Genomic DNA, 18366 nt, shown 5'->3' on the forward strand with positions numbered 1-18366 from the left:
ACCGTTTAGATAATACTTCATAGGATGAATGAGGATGATATGTATGAGTGTGAATGAAGTGTAGTCTTGTACATTCTCAGTTCAACCATACCTGAGATGTGTGGTTAATTGAAACCCAACCACCAAAGAACACCGGTATCCACGATCTAGTATTCAAGTCCGTGTAAAAATAGCTGGCTTTACTAGGACTTGAACGCTGGAACTCTCGACTTCCAAATCAGCTGATTTGGGAAGACGCGTTCACCACTAGACCAACCCGGTGGGTAATAACAGTAAAGCTGGACAAAGGTTATTCCACCTGAAACCAAACAAACCAGTGAAATTCCCTTTTCTGTTCATCATCCAGGACCTAATACTAGACTTATTTCTCAAAGAAATCTCCTCCAATTTCTTATTTTTCTATGATGTTTGATAATAACTTTTGGTCAACATTAATGGTAGAAAATAACTTATATGCTTAACAAGAGATGGATAGCATGAAAGAATGGTCATTCTTCTAGTAGAACTCACAAATGGAGACCTGTAACATCTTCAAAACATAAAACGTTGGTTGTTATAATGCTGAACATGGTCTTAAATAGGAAAAAAAAAGAAAATAACCCATTGGGATACTAGGAGAAGCCAAGTGATGGCTTTCTTTAGAGAGATAATGGCACGAAATGAGTTTCAATCGACTGATCATTACATTCATATTTCAAATAATAATAAATTGATTCCTAGAGGTAATGAAGGGTTCTACCCCGGGTTTAAAGTAAGATTTTTGCTTTCTTATTTTAATCAGAAATGGAAGGCACTCTTTACACCAAATCAAATGGTAGCATAAATTAAAGCCTAATCGGCATGAAAAATCACATCGTAAATATTCAATATAAGCCTAATAAACAACATTCACAATCTGGAATAAAGAAATTTCAATGTGACAGTTCCATTGGTTATGTCATGCACACTGAATTGTACAGTAGTAAAGATTTCTTTGCTATTGGAGATACATTTGGGATGGCTAATGCTGTAGTGTTATTTTTAACTGATGTTTGCAAAGTAGAAGGTAAGGGATATCACCTCATTACAGACAACTTTTACACTAAAATATCTTTAATAGATGAATTGCACAAAAGGAAAGCTATGATGACAGGGCCTGTAAGGTCTAATTCAAGAGGTGTACCCAAAGAGCTACACTTCAGTATAAATTTCAATCTAAGGGAAAAACAGTATCTTTTTTAGAAAAGGGGCTCTGTTAGCTTGTGCTTTTGAAGAGAAAAACTAAAAAACATGTTCTCATGCTTTCATCTGCTGAACTGACAAAGATGGAAGTACATAAAATTAAATTTGGCAGTGAGGTAAGAAATGATACACACAAATAAAAACATTGGTGGTGTTGACATAAAAGACAAAAAGGTTAACCATGCTACAAGGAGGTACTGGAAAAAATATTTCTAAATTTAATGATGAAGTAGTAGTTAATATGTACATAATCTACTGTGGTAACAAAGACAATCCTTTGCTTTGATATGATTTCCTAGTGGATAATATTGAAGCAATATATATTATGGCAATAATGAGGATGATGTATACTTAAAATCTAGTGAGGATTCAAAAAACCATTGTTTTGCAAAACTTCCAGATGGAAAGGAAACGCAACTGTTGGCAAAAACTACATCATTATTATTGTCCATTAGGTTACAAAAGGCAGAAAAATGCTTGAAATAAAATGAATAAATTTGTTAAATTATCTTAATGTAAATAATGCAACTCTACTGAATAAACCTATATATAAGTAAGTGTTATGTATAAATGTATTTTGTTGTGTTCAGTGGCGAGTAGTGTAGTGAACTGAATGTTGTAGTGCGAGATATTTTTGCTTCTAATTTATAGTAATATCAATTTATTGCAATGAAACTTTGACAGACAAACACAAAAAACTATAACAAACAAATATATATTTTGGAAAATTCCTGCTGTCTGTAGATGATTCTTAGTAAGTACTCAAATTTTATGTTTTTGTATGTTTCTTGAATTTTTATGTTAATTATAACATTTAATGAACAGTCTTTACTTATTTTACTGATACATAGGTATTTTGAAAGATAAACTCTTTCTGAATAATTTGATATCTTATATTTTACAGTGCTCATATAAACAAAGTTGCAAAGAAGTAATCAGAAGGCCAAAAAACAGATAACTGAGCTGGCTACACAGAGTGTTATTATGGGCACTTGTAGGGTTAATACTAGAAATAACAATGACTACCTCAAAGAGAGACAGCAGTCTACAGGCACCAATCACAGATAACAATGGTAGACACATGGGTCTCAACAAAATATCTCTATAACATTTGTTCCTCATTCAGTGAGCCCATACAGGTGCAGCATACAGCATTATAGCTTTGCATACATACAAAACATGCATAGTACTAAAATTAAGTCCCCAATCAGGGTGAATTGCTCTCCAACACTAAAGAAGACATCAAAGCCTTTTTGGCAGCATATTGAAAGTGTTCCTTGAATCAAAGATTCTCATAAGGAGAATCACCTAGATACTTTGGATGATCTGCCATTGATACATGATCATTACTAACAGTCGTTATGTTACACTCTGTCTGTCCTTGAGAAACACCATGTTGTTTTCTCTACGCTATACACCATCTTATGTTACAAACTCCACAACTGGAATATCTACAAACCTGGGCTGCCCTGAACTTGATTTGATTCCTCAAATCTCCTTTAATCAGCAAAAACCCATCATCCACATAAGCAACAACGTACAGCATCCAATGGGTAATCTCAACCATATCAAAGAATCAAATTCAATAAGCCAGAGCAGAGGGTCCTAAAACACTACCCTGCAGACAACCTTTACATAGCGCCTTTCCTACTTCTGAGACACCATCTTGAAGAATAACACCTCAATTCCTGAAATAACTATACAACACATTCAGCTAATTAAGAGTACAATCACACTTCTGCAGCTGAAATAAGGCAGAGGGCCACTACAAATTACTAAAAGCTCCTGCTATGTCCAAAAAAAAACTTAAGATACTTATATTTTTACTTAACTACTGTTATTGTATACTTTACCTATTGTTTCTAGAGAATGGCATGTATTCAATATTACAAGACATGATTAAAAAGTAAGAGCTGATCAGTAACAAAAGGAATAAGTTTAAAAGATGAAAAATCTATTAATGATTGCAAATACTTATATATTTACTTTATTTTTCTACATAATCACCATTTAATTCCAAACACTTTTGATATTGTGAGACAAACTTTCTTCAAACCCAATGCATAAAATTCCACTTCCTGGGAATGTAGCCACTTTGCACAGAGATTTTCAACTCTTCACTTTCCTTGAATCATTGGAATGCAAATCAGTTCTTTATGTGTAGGAAGAGAATAGTCACTGGTGTAAGATCAGGATTGTGTAAGTCACCTATGCAAATATGTGAATTGTCTCTGTTGTGCATGCAGCCGTGTGTTATTGTAAAGAACAATTCCTGATCTCAGCATTTTCATTGTTGGTTTTGAATGGAACAATGCAGTTTAGAAATTGTTTCTCAGTGGACTATAACTCTTATCGGAAAAATCACCACCTATAACGACAATAATGCAGGTTACACAGACAAAGGAGCCAAAAACGGTCAATGTCAAGGGCATTCTACAGGAGGAAGTAACTGACAATGAGCTTGTCAATCTCATCCCTCAGACTCTGGCTGAGATTATCAATTGGGTCAAACAGATAAATGACTTGACAACAGAAACTGGTGACAGATGTTCGTTTAGAGACCTGGCCCAGGACTGGGGTGTGGACTTGATGATCAAGCCAGGTGACATTGAACATGACATGTCAACTATACTGGGAATGGACAAAGTGGATGTACAGAAAGTACAGGTATTGAGTATATTATAATTCAGCATAGGGGAAACAAAGTTCACTTTTGTTACTCCTGAATTCAGTTAGGAGAGTCATGCGTAGTTCCAAGTCTTTGGCTTTTATTTTGCCTGGTGGTGGGAGTCAGTTCCTACATTAGAAAGATGTTAATATACTTGCACAGAGGACAAAAGACACCAGTGAAGGAGATTGGGCCACAACAAGATAGTGTTCCTAACAAACAGTGGCCAGGATTGACAAGTGTAAAGAGGGCCACTTCCCTTATGACTGAGAGTAGAATCATAGTTGTGAAAGCGGCAAGAAGGACTTACACAGAGTTAATCAACCATGAAGCTCACAATTTCCTGAGAGGAGACAGGAGAAGTTATATCACTCTAGAAGGGCAATAATGATGAATTACACATTCAGGTTCAGGGTGTGCAGAATGCGGAGCATGTTATAGTAAAATTACATAACAAAGCTGCTGAATTACAGACTGATTTCAAAACACGAAGTGGGAGATGTACTCTGGTACATACTAAAGACGTGGAATCAGACATCACAGAACAAGAGATAAAAGACGTGCTACCACAGGCCCTAGATAATGATAAATCTCCTCAATAAGGCCGGCGTACAAGGAGACCAAGTGTTACATTAATCACGTTGCTTTGAGCAGCTGGAAAGCTAATTGAGAAGAGGATCTGAATAGGATGGGTCCACTGCCGCACCCATACTTGTGAGGAGGCAGATAGGATGCTACTGCTATTGGCATCCAGGGCATCGCAGATCAGAGTTGAGGTCCATACAGGGCAGACCATTGTTTTAACTGTGGGTTAAAAAACAAAACAGCAGCTTTTAAGGAGAACATGAAATGCCTGGATTGTGGGCTACTGAATCATCGGACTGGAGGCTTAAAGTGCAAATACAACAAACATGATTAAAATCCTGTTAATGAATTCAAATAGAAGCTTGATATCTCACGACTTGACTGGTAAGATAGTGGGTAGGCATGGGGCTGATTTTGTCGTGGTGACTGAGCCCAATAGGAATGTTGTCACAGGAAACCACTGGTATGCAGACACAAGAGGTGATGTAGCTACCTGAGACATCAATGGACAGGACGCTTGGCAATTCCTGGAAATGAGGGATGGTATTGTTTCATTGGAGTTGGTAGATGCGGTGGTAATTAGAACCTAGGTCTCCTCAAACTGTGCGCTGGCTGAGTATCAGGCCTTCATAGATGATCTCCATGAGGTAATAACTAGATAGACTAAGAAGACAATACTGCTGGGAGATTTCAATTGTAAATAAGTGGCAGCAGGTACTAGATAGACTAATTATAGGGATGAGTTACTGAGGGACTTGATGGTAGTCAATGGTTTAAACTGTGTAAATGACACCACCCCCACGTTCAAGGTTAGGGGTCACTTTATACCTAGATTTGACTATCCTGGACAGCAGATGGGACCTGCACCAGTGTGATTGGTGTGTACTCTGGGACGACACTGCCAGTGATCATCTGCAACCTGGCTGGAGATTAGAGACAGATCATTTAGAAGAAAAGATCAGGGACTGCCCCCAAGGCTGACTTACAGACAAGTCGAAACAGTATCCACAAATGTGGCCTCTTGAGGCTACTATAAGACAAGAAATAAGCAAGATGTCAATTGGATGGGAAGCATACAGGTCGACCCTGTGGATTGCCCAGTTGTTGTCAGGATAAGCAGTGCCTCAGAAGATCACGCAGGGAAGGGTGCCTCTGCAATACACTGTTACAAAGAGACCAGAAAGATACTAAATTGTGAAATCAGGACAGAGAAATGCAGTAAGTGGTTGGACTTACGTGCAGACCTTGATCATGATCCCTGGGGGCAGGTGTATTATATAGTAATGAAGAAGCTACGTAGACGCCTGTGCCCGTACTTACAAAGGAGAGTGCAATTTGGGGGGGGGGGGATGAGAAACTTTTTCCCTGTTGGGAACAAGACATACACAGACCACAGGAGTTGGAGGCACGCAGATTCACGATGGACGAGATGACCTGGGCAATTGATTAACAGATTCCTGGACTGATGGGATTCCTGCATTGATTCTCAAAAGCCTTGTGAGACGGATCCTGTGAAGATGTGGTTAATAGGGGTCTGGAAAGTGGCTACTTCCCGGTTTGCTGGAAAAAGGCATGAGTGGTCTTCCTCCTCAAGGGTGAACTAGATGTCGGCCAGCGAAGTATTGTCCTATTTGCCTGTTAAATACCATGGCTAAAGCGGTGGAAAGGATGCTGGCAGTAAGAATAATTGATGAACTAAAAGCTGGGATGGGTATTCACCCAAACCAATATGGCTTCTGTAAGGGGAAGTCAACACCCAGGCAATTTCATGAGTGATAAACTGGGCTGCAAGAGAAAGAGAGGGCACCTGGAGAATGAGGAATATGCCAACAATGATTTTGCTAGATGTAAAGAATGCAATCGGTTCCATACCGTGGGAATCTATTATGGAGTCATTGAGAAAGAAAGGAATTACCTGAGCAGGCAGGTTGGAGATTATCTAAAGGACAGGTGGGCAGCTGATACAAAAGGCGGCTACTGGTTTCAGCTATTTGGAGGTGTTTCGTAGGGGTCGTTGCTGGGGCCCCTATCTTGGAACGTGGTTTATGACAGTGTGTTGAACCTCCATCTGCCAGCACAGACAGACACCACTGCATACACTGATAACCTTGTGGTCCTTGTCAGCAGAAGGAAGGAAGAGAAAATATTGGCAAGGGGCAATTCTACATTATCTTTAATTGACAAATGGATGCAAACACGTGGTCTGAAACTGGCGGTTAACAAATGTGAGTTCATAACCCTAACTGGGAGATGCAAGGTGGAGCCAATAGAACTGAGAATTGGTGACCAGCTGTTGCGTTGGAGGGATAAGGTCAAATACCTTGGCGTAATAATAGATAGAGCATGCAAACTTGGTGAACATGTCACAGAAGTCTGTAATAGGGCAGAAAGATCAGTGTACACCTTAAACAGACTTATGTCTTCGCAGCCGGCTCCTGGTTTGGCCAAACGAAGAGTAATCATGTCGGCTGCAGCCTCAGTTCTTCTGTACGCGGCCGCCAGCCTGGGGCAGGACAATTAACATCCCGTGAAATCTCGACAGAGTTCGGAGGGTCCACCAGAGAGCATTACTAGGAGTTGTTACAAGATACAGGACACTTTCATACGATGCTGCATGTGTTCTTTCTGGGGTTTCCCGGTGGACTTGCTCATCGTGAAAATGGCTCGCTAGGGAACACTGAATTAAATTACCATCTGACGCACATCATGTCTACCGACATGAATTGTGCGTCAGATTTTAGCCTTGTGAGAGAATTCTCCCTCACAAGGGAGAATTTCAAGGGATACCTGCATAGAATAGGCAGAAACGAATTGCCAACATGTATGTACTGTCACGAGCAAGACTCAGTGGAGGAAACTGTGTTCCATTGCAAGAAATGGCAAAATTCTTAGGTCAGGACAGAAGTCGCTGAACTAACACCAGAAGAACTAGTAGGTTATATGCTGGCTTCAGCAGCAAACTGGAGAGCCATTGATGGTTTTGTCAAGGACGATTTTGAGGCAAAAAAGATGATGAATGATGTCGAAGGGGATATTAGGGCAGGGTGGATAGTCCCGACTGGGAGGACTGGCACATGCTGAGGTATGTCAGCTCTGACGATCATCTGGGAAGTCCTGAGGTCTGTGGGGAAACAAGATCGAGTCCTGGCTGCTGGGTGGGGCTCGGGAACGACATATCGGGCCTAATTCCCCCTCCCTAGTAGTTAAGAGTCCTGGTCATTTGGGGGGGGGGGGGGCAGAAATGATTCAATGAAATGAAATGTAGCTGGGCCTGGTTAACCACTACCTGACGATTTGAGGCAGGTGTTGATCACAAAAGATCCAATCAGTGAGCCGAACTGGAGGCTCATTTGAGTTCGAAGGCCCCACTCCCCAGGAGTGAGCTTTACTTCAGTGTATGTCCGGCCAGGTAAAAAATTAAAGACTATTTTGTGGTGGCTGTTACAGGTTCCATAAAATCAATTAAAAGAACCTTTTTGATCCCAGAATACAGTTGCCATGATTTTCCTTCATGACTGGGATTGTTTAAATTTTCCCGGTTTAGGTGAACTGGAATGATGCCACTGCATGGGCTGTTGTTTCAACTCAGCACTGACATAAGAAATCAACATTTCATCACCAGACTATATGGGTTTGTCTCCCTCATGGTTAAAGTGGTCAAGAAGAATATGTCAGATGTCCATGCATTATAGTATATGATTTTGTGTAGAGAGGAAAGTTTATTCTCTATTGTTAATAGTGAATTAGATTTAACTTTTTTCTTTTTCTTCTTATTTTTAGCAAATTTACTGTCCTGTATTTAAATCTCCCAGTAGTTTAACAGATAAAAATAAAATAAGACATTTATTTTTTTTATTTATTGTGATCAAATTACACTTCTGTAAATAATTTTAAAATACAATTTTTAAATACTTTCCAAATCTGGACACTCCCCTTGCGCAAACAATATTCAGTTTACTCTAATGTCCAGATAAGAGAGGTGTTAAAGAAGTCAATCTGGCATTAGAATCACCAATATTATTAGTATGATGCATAGGAAAATTACAATAAAAAAAAGTTCTCTAAAGCAGCAACTGCTGACTTACCTCATATGAAGTTGGAGCAGAATAACCAACAGTCTCCCCCCCTTCATCTTCCCAGTCAGACATACTGCAATCAGAATTAATAAATTATAAAACTGTTTTAGATCTTTGCTAATAAAATAAATAAAATAATTTGAAATATGCTAATTGATGTATAACAATTTCAAAATGATATAAAACACATTTATTTGGTGAACATATTAACTGCAAACTGAACTAAAAAAATTTTGTGTGATGTTATTTACAATGATGTAAATAACAATTTCCCAAAATTGATCGGTCAAAAAATCAATCAAAGAATCTAAAACACAAAATTAGAAGTGAAAATAAAAATACGACTATTTAAATAAAAACAAATTAAGCATTATATGATTTGTTTAGTTTCAGTTTAAATCTAAATTTTAGTTTTTATATTTTTTTAATTTAGCATGAGTGAAAATTCATGTCTATTATAAAATTGGTCCATCAATTCCTTCTTATATCTTATTTTAACATACTGATGCAGAGTGCTTTAAATAAATACACAATGACTGACCAGCAGTTTTACTTTTTAAATATAATTTAAAACAACAAAATAAAACTCTCATACAGCACATACTCTCTCTCTCTCTCTCTCTCATTGTTGTCTCTTTTACACTATGCTTACAATCAACGCTTGCTAACGGACACTTATACAGGGCATTTGGAAAGTTGCTATGCAGTATACTTTAGAATTACATGGTGCATTCTGTTCTTTTGGCATTAAGTTGATTACCCTGTGGGTTCTTTGGGCTTTGCACATTAATAAAAAGATGTCAGTTGTCATGTTGTGATTGAACTTGCTTCACTTTGTTTCATTTATCAGAATCAATAGTTGTTTTTTTTTTTCAGTGGAGGAAGGCATTTTTCCACTGAACACGTCTTTTGTGAAGGTGACAAATATACTGATTTAGTGAAGCTAAGTATTTTGAAAAGTTTTCAAATACTATTTAAAAAATTTTTTGAAATAAGGTTTCTGAACAGTTCCTCACTGCAATGCAGTTCTCATTCACATTTCTTGTTCAACACAACCATTCTGTTTGAAATTATAAGGAACGCTAGTTTGATGTCCTATTCCCTGCTAAGTCAGAAGTCTTTTCACACTGTCATTAGCAAACTCCCTTCCATTAACTGTTCTTAAGATTTTAATTTTCTGACTCATTTGATGTTCACAAAGTTTTACAAAACGTTTAAGCTTACTGTAATCTTCATACTCATATTTTAGAAAATACATCGGTCTATAATGTGAATAGTCAGTCATCTTTCAATAAAAACATGTAATGAAAGCCACCTACTGAGCCAACTTCCTCCATAGGACCACAAGCAACAGCACAGATTATGTTTCCTACTTTAGAGGATTGTGAATTACTTCCTTTGAATGAATCACCATATTGTTTTCCCTGCATACAGGCTTCACAAAACAAGGATTCATTTTTATCTTAACCCACGATACCATTCTGATTCAAAATATTTTCACATGATTAAACATTGATGTATCGATTTTCATGCCACCGGACCAAAAATTCTTTATTTGAGTTCAATATGACATCATTCGCCAGAACAAAAATCATCTTTGTGTACAAAATTCTGGTTATCCAAGCAAAATATCATGCGCAATTTATTTAACTGTTTAGCCAAAGCACAAACTTTATTTGTTTCCTTGTAAATTAATCGTGCTTCTTTGTCATATTTTATAAACACAATTATCCAGAGACTTGTCCTGTGACAAAAGATTCATCCTTAAATCAGGTATATATAGCACAGTTTTCATGCTCATATTTATGAACTTCTGTCTATTCTACGAAAAACAGTACCAATACCAATTGCATGTAGCAAACACCAATGTTTAGCAGTTCACACAATAGTTTCTTCACTAGATTTCAAACGCTCTTCTTCAATCAATAATCTAGCTGTTAAATTGCTTAGTTTGTCGATTTTCAGCCACTAACTCCCAAGCAGAAACAAAATATTTATACTGAAACTGCAAAGACATGATTATTTTTGTAATAACCATTTTCAGGTATTTCTTCCTTCTGCTGCTTAGTAGCAGTTAAGGTTCTGATATAAAGTCTGTAACACCATTTTCAAATTAAAATATTGTTGCTGTAATAGATGAATATTCACCCTTGATTGATGCTCATATATTGTTTTTAGTTTAGTCCACATTTTAATTGCAGTCTTGCAAATTAAAATATGTAACAAAAGCCTGGATTCCATGCGCATTACTAAACACTTCCTGTGTGTGTGTGCATGCATATCATAAATTTCATACTTTTCCAATTTCACAGCTTAAGAAGAATCTAGTTTTTGTACATCTCCATTGCTAAGATTGAAGAGATCTTTATTTATCAATAATACTCTTACCTGGATTTCCAAACATTCCAGTTATTTTCATTTTACTTCAACTGCTGTGATTCCATATTTATCCACATGATCTCAACTCAGACAACAATTCAACAAAATTGTCATGGCTTCCATACATAGTTATATGCCTGGGCCCCAGAGTGCTTTAACTAAATACATACTGACAATCAGAGTTTTACTTTTTAAACATAATTTAATAGCTCAAACAAAAACTCTCGTTCAGCAGGTACTCTCTTTTCACTGTCGCCTTTTTTTACAATATGCTTACTAATGTCGCTAGCTCTTGAGACTTATACTAACAATCGATATAAACAAACATGATAGTTTAGAAAACAACATTTCAACTGTCACAACACCTACGAGGTCTGCTCAGAAAATAACTGTACCTCATTATTTTTATCTGGTCCTTGTCCTTTTCAAAGTTGAGTAGCAAACATGTTAACAGTCAAAATTACAGAATATGATCTTCAGAGAACCTACATGTTTTCCATGAACAGCCATTACATTAAGCAAAATTGGGGGTGTGGTTTAATTTGTTAGAGAACTGTCAGGCCTATCTTTTTTTCAGAGACCATCACAGCTAAATGGCATCATCAAGAAATAATCATGGAGTTTATTACAGCTTTGCTGATGAACGTGATTGCTGGCTACAAGACTTGAGTAACTGCACACATGGCAAACAATACCATGCAATTTCTTCAATGACCGGGTAATTTCTCATGGTCTATGGCCTCCTTGATCACTGGACTTTAGTCCTCTTGATTTTTATCTGTAAGGCTTTTTGAAAGATAATATGTACTCAAACAACCCGCATACATGTTATGAACTTAAAATATTGAGGACTATAAATCAAATATCAGCTGCTACACTGAAAAAGGTCGCATACAATGTAAAAAAACATGTTGCATTATTAATTTCCTATTACTCTACTGGGTAAATGTGAAAGAAAATTATATGTACCCGTAACAAATTAAAATAAAATTACAGATAATTTCAAATAGAAAACAAATAAAAAACTAAACTGCAATAAAAAATAAAGATGTAATAATATAACTAATATTTTTAAATATTAAAAATAAGTCAACATAAAAAGTAATACACTGAAATGCGCACGCAAAGACCAAAATGGTAAATGCCAATTAAAGTAAAACATTTATATTAAATTAAAAAAATAAAAATAATTCTACATCTTTGATAAAGTAAGAACATTGGGCCTAGTGAATGGTTTGACAGCACGTGGCGGTGGTCCTGAAAAGGGCTGTTTTTGTGTTAGCTCTGAGAAAAGCTGTAGTTGGGGAGTTGCGTCTCATCCATTGAAATCAGACCAGGCTCCTCACTACAGCGTGGCAGTGGTAGCCCCCAGAGCCCTGCAGTGTTGGTCGTCTTTCACCAGTCCGGCTGAGGTGGTTCTCCCCAAGTGATCCCTACACTGGGCCGGCTCCTGCTGCTGAGTCCGCTGGCCAGAGCGACTGAAGCCCGGCAAGCTGGAGTGGAAAGGTAGCGTCCACACCCAGCAGAGCTCCCTCAGTGGACCTCAGCAGGGTTGTTGGCGTCTGGTAGGAGGTCCCACACTGAGCTGACCAGGGTATTTGTGTCTTCTTTCATCTTCTTCTTCTTGGTCTTCTCCATGCAGTGGTTGACGATGAATTGAAAATTCACTCTGGTGTATGCTATTTTATTGGAGCCTGTGAGTGGTGGGGCCACAGCGCCTCTATGTTGGGAAACTTGCATGATCAGTTAGTCTACTCCCGCTAACATTTGAGCTGCTAGCGCGTTGTGTCCAGTGATGTTTAAGCTAGGCATATATGTGGTAACAGAATAAAAAAAAGAATCATTAGTAAGTGATGCCTTACCTTAAAAATGTTCACTTCTGAGTATTGTGTTTGCTTTTAAGTGTACAGTAGATTTAGAGTGAATAAACGTCTTCTTTTAAGGTAAGTGATAAACGAAGTTGTGAAATCAAGTCGACTGCCACAGTTGATTATGAAAATCCTATTTATACTCCAAATTCCTCCAACAGTGGAGAAAATGAAGGTTAAATGAGGAAAGTAAGAGAAAACGTCGTTCTGAAAGCAAAGAAGAAACCAAAGAAACATCGGAATTATCTAGTTTGTGTGAACAGTTCCTGATCTAAATTAAATAAAAATACAGAAATACAAAATACGAATTTACTCACATCGGTCCCCTACTCTAGTTATACACTCGTTGCAGCGTCAGTAGAGCCCGTTAAAGGCCCTGGAGAAATCACTATGTGGGATCGCCTTCAACTGCTTGGTGTAAGCCCTTCGGATGGCTAAAAAATGTCGACGAAAAAGGGGTTTTTATCTTCAACTTGAGTTTCGGTACAGAAAATAGTTTGCTGGAGCCTAGTCGGGTGGAATACGACGGTGATTTGATTTGCGGCGGAATAACGTGTTAAAACTGTTGTCATGTGTGTCGGGGCATTGTCGTGCAAGAGTCAAACTACCCAATTCCGGTATTCGGGTAGGATTCGACGAAAGCGACGCACCGGGTATTTCATTACTTCCAAATAGTTTAGAATTTACGGTTTGACCAGTTAGGGCAAATGGAGTCGAAAAATGCAATCAACATCGTTTTCACTCTTGATTTTTGCTGCCTGATTTTCGTCGGTCTTACTCCAGGACTCAACCAAACAGCGGATTGACACTTCGTTTGCAGATGAAGCACCAGGTTTCAACCCGTCACAATTGTTTGCAAAAAAAATTCGGGTCGCTATCGGCAGTTTCAACGAAGTCTTCAGCGCAAGAAAGACCCATCTGTTTTTGTTCTTCGGTCAATAAGTGTGGAACGAAACGAGAGCACACCTTTCGGCGGTTCATTTTTTCTGTTAAATTGTACCTACTGCGTCTGTACCGATGTTTAGCTCTTCTGCTATGGCCCAAAGGATAACATGAGGTTGTTCGAGCAAGAGTGAACGAACTTTCGTAACGTTTTCATCGTGAACAGTTGTTAGCAGTACTGTTTCGTTCGTCATCAACGACTCTCTACAGTCTTTAAACCGCATCCACCTCGTGGATGTTGTAGTACGATATGCGGCTTCATCACCGAATGCTTGCTGTATCATGAGTAAGTTTCAACAAAAGATTTTTTGTTGACAAACAAAAGTCAAACTCAAAATTTTATCGCGCTTCTCTGTTCCACGTCGCGAGCTCGCACAAGGACACATGAACACAACGTACGCGGCCGAGTATAACGAGGCTGGAGTGACAAAACGTGATGAAATTTTATACTAACACTCGTCAGACATCGTACTACAAAGTTCCTTGGTTATCCGAAAGATGGCGATACTTGTGTCGACTACAGAAATTTAGTATGGGAACTTTTCAGACCTACTGTGTATACCAGAACTGCAGCGACTAGTGTTAATAGACAAACATCAAAGTTTTGCTGAACTGTGAAAAATGATTAAAACGGAAATAGAAGTGTTTTTAATTAAAATACTAAAAGAGATACAAGAAAAAAATATGAACGAAATAACTTAATTATCACAGATCCTAACATTTTCTCACAATTACAAGCATATTTGAGTTTTGAGACTTATCCTTATTAAACCCATTATTTCTTCCTTTAAATTAAAACTTACAATAAACTGGCTGCCTAAATGGCACGCCGTTAAGCATGGTGGATGGGATCCCTATTAAGGTGTCCTTCGGCACGTGCGTAAAGTTAGCCTCACTTCCATGAAACACTAATGAAATCTTAACAAAAATGGTTATGATTTTTTTTAAATTAAACATGTCACTTAAATTCGACAAGCTGGTTAGATGGTTTGGTTGGCTCGGCAAAACTTTGCTTGCTGAGGCACCTTGCTAGTTTCATTTTTTTTATTTATCTTTACTTTTAGTTATTTCCCATTGTTTTTATCTCATCTTCAAATAAAATCAACCCGGGATCCACGGTACAATCTTTATTTTCATCCAGTATTTCTAAAATGTTATTTAAATATTTGGCAACATTATGCAAAACTGCGCAGCATACTACTACTGTTCTTGGGATTTTTTTCTGTACATATCCTTATACTGGTCAATTTCAAGAACCTCATTTTTAATTGACCAAATGTTTTTTCTCTAATGACAATCTCCTCAGAATGTGAAAAACTGAATCACCTCTGTTGTCCATTAATAGGTGGTAAAAAGAATTACGGAGCCTTGGAGTTATACCATAACTGCTGTCACCTAACAAGAATACATCGTTAAAACATTGATATTTTTCTTTTTATTGTAGTTTTATAAATTGTTCTACGATGTAAACCAAAATTTTCTACCGCTCCACTTGGATGGCCAGGGTCACTATAGTGCAACAAACATTTCCATCTTGCCTCTTCATCTTAGTGTACCGCTAGTTTTGTCAGTGTCTGGCAAAAAATTATCACATAAAAAATCAATTCTTGAATTCAAACCTTAATAATTCTTTACATCTGAAAGGATTTACATATTTGTTTGTTTTTTTAACACTTTACTTTACAAATATGCATAAAAGTGGCCATCACGCTTGAATGAACAGAGAAATAAGTAAACAGTTTGAGCAAGCAAATAGCCTAACTTAAAAATTATTGGGTGTACTCAAAATTAAAAGGGTTGCCTTAACTTAATTCACAATGAATTTAAGGAATAAATGGAAAATTTTAAATGTTATAAGTGTTCACTCACTGGAAGAGTAAACACTCAAAGTTGAGTATTGCCTTTTAATTTTTATTCTCTCCAATTGAAGTGATTACTTCAAATTTTGACGGTAAGATTCTTTTACTTATTTTTATTCACTAAGCCCATTCTCCACAAGGGAAATAGTTAATGACTGTACATCTGGAAAATAGATTCTTGTATTATGCAGAAAAACTGGCTAAAAGATATGACAATAAAATTGTTAAAAATAAGGTAGAGCATACAACAATAAAAAGGACAGTATCCCAAACAACTTCATCCACAAACTTGTAAGATAAAATCGCAAACCTACACAGATGAATGCGACACAAAATTTTGTTTCACATCTTTTCTACCATGAATGTAATATTTTTAAAATAAGGTTTACTAACGGATGTAGCATACTCCTAAACACTCACAGTCTCCCAATCATAAAACTAAGAACATATTCTCAATAATGAATTCGAATATAAGTTTTTCAAGCCAGATAATAAGCATTTCTTGACCTAAGTACAACTAAATACATTTTTATGCTTAACTAGCTCTGCACTACACACACAACCAGTCCTGCACTGTTTAAAATTATATCAGTATAATTTTAAGTCTCACAGTCCCTGAAACACTATACTACAAAAATTTCAGCACGATTTACAAATATCTAACATCAAGTATTACTTGAAGAAATAAGTTATTTGATGTAGATGAAATAGAACCTTCAGGGAAGACTGAATTGAAGATTTGGGGGCAGATCGTACGTATTACAACTTGGATGCAATTTTAAAAATACGAAAGATACAAATGATAAATGTAAATCAGATTAGTTAACATAAGTTTGTCCGAAACAGTGAAATCTTGATGATCAAGATTTTTTGATGAAAAACTCTTAGGCTTACATTCATAATCCTTAGAAAGAAGCTTAAAACTTAAAAAAAGATCTTGAAGCAACGTCTTTTCCACACACAGAAATCGTTAAAAGAAACGGAAAAAGTTATAACAAGCAAAGTATGTATACCAAACTTTTGAAGTAGTGGGTAATAATTGTTTTATCATACTATTTCATAATTACACTAGGCCTATACAAGTATTTTTTTACACAGTTCAAACTTAATGTAAAAAAACAAACATATATGCAAGAACGTTTCCAAGTGCTAAAAAAAATTGTTCATTAAAATAATTACATTATTAACAAATAATATTAAAAGAAATATCAAGACAATAAGATTTCTATACTAAACATCATCAGAACAGGAAGCAACTTAAACAAAAACATATCAGATTATACAAAATGGACTAATGTAATGGTACTTATTGCAACACAGTAATGACAAAAATATTTCATTTTTATGAAACTTTATAAGGTTCTTCAGATGGAACAATGAAAGTGTAATGACTTAAATGATTTTCCATTTCAAGATAGTATTTGCTATTTTCCTTCAAAAGATAAGATAAGAGAGGTACAGTAGGTATGAAACATACAATCAGGTATGTTACACTGAACACATGAACTCATCTCTCTCTTGATTATTTCAGATGTATCACAATTTTTAGTTGTCTTTTGACCTTAACACCCCTGTCTTCAAATCTCCCATTATTATACAGCTTTGTGTCTTTCTAACTGTAATATGAATCTTATGCTGGTTCTTATTAAAATTATTCTTATAGTTTTCCCTTTGGACACCTTAAAAACCCCAATATCCTTGGTCACTTATTATGTTGCTAATATAATAAAATAATTTTTGTCAGTATCTACACAATCATATTACATATTACAAAAATTTTACACAATTAATACTACCTTTCATTTTGTGAAACCAATTCCGGTCACTGGTTTCCAACCAACAACCTGTTTAAAAACAAACGGCGATTGACCATTAATCAAAATGAAGTTACTTAATTGCCGTTTACAGTCTGCAAACCAATTCTTTTAGGAAACACGAAAAGATTTCCTCTTGCATCTTATAAAATCATGTTGTATGTATACTTAACAAATTTTTTCCTAGTTTGTCATTACTAAAATTAATACGATAACTAGTTGCTGATACTAGATTTTATAGTTGCTGACTATAAAATTAATACGATAACTTTACAGCACCCACAAGATGGGCTATGGCAACATGGCTCATAACAGATAATACACAGCAGAAATATATGGTGTAAATTTTACAACAGTAAAAATTGCTAAACTATCCGCTTATTCTAAAACAAATCCCAGATCAAATGAAATCATGACGTAATAGTAAACACTAATCTGTACTTAAATTGAACGTTTAGTGTTCAAACCTGCCTATCTTGCTTGTAGAATCTTATTAGATTCCCGCGCTTGTAATATGTACCGGCAAAATAAAGTAACAGCAGTTTAAAAAGTAGCTAAGTTCGGCTCGATAAAAATTACAATTAAGAACTTGCCGGAAAGGAATAATTTTATCCTAAAGAAATCAAACGTAAAAATTAGTCAACGCATTGTAACCTACGAATACATACGCACGTTTCATACTGATACAATCACACTACAGGTAATGGAACTTATCCCAACTTTTGAAATTAAGTGACCATTGGAACGACTATTACTGTAATGAAGGTTAAATAAAACAAAACAGATAAATGTAACAATAAACGCATTTCCTACTTACTTTTTGAGTTTAAGAACAAGGCACAAAATTAAAACAACCGATCGCGAAGCGATATCCAGGGAGACCGGAGTAAGGTTACTATACGAGTGGCTGTGACTAAAGTAGCTTCCATGTAAAATTACATAAAATCTCTTTGC

General features: G+C 36.5%; 1 protein-coding gene across 3 annotated transcripts in view; it reads right to left on the reverse strand.

The window, feature by feature from the left end:
* Nucleotides 1–18353, reverse strand: part of vas (ATP-dependent RNA helicase vasa) — a 77167-nt gene extending 58814 nt beyond the window's left edge. For 2 of the 3 annotated variants that reach the window (XR_012755749.1, XM_075360516.1), the window contains exons 1-3: nucleotides 18230–18336; nucleotides 12792–13004; nucleotides 8560–8623 (exon numbers count right to left, since the gene is read on the reverse strand). Coding sequence is in view for 2 of the 3 variants with exons in the window: in XM_075360516.1 (XP_075216631.1) it covers nucleotides 8560–8622 (63 nt within the window). In the remaining variant the exon portion in view is untranslated. Of the gene's footprint in view, nucleotides 1–8559; nucleotides 8624–12791; nucleotides 13005–18229 lie in introns of all 3 variants that reach the window. The other variant, XM_075360517.1, reaches the window with a different exon arrangement.
* Between the last annotated feature and the right edge of the window lie 13 nt (nucleotides 18354–18366).

Source organism: Lycorma delicatula, chromosome 3 (genome assembly GCF_047948215.1).
Source record: "Lycorma delicatula isolate Av1 chromosome 3, ASM4794821v1, whole genome shotgun sequence".
Classification (NCBI taxonomy): domain Eukaryota; kingdom Metazoa; phylum Arthropoda; class Insecta; order Hemiptera; family Fulgoridae; genus Lycorma; species Lycorma delicatula.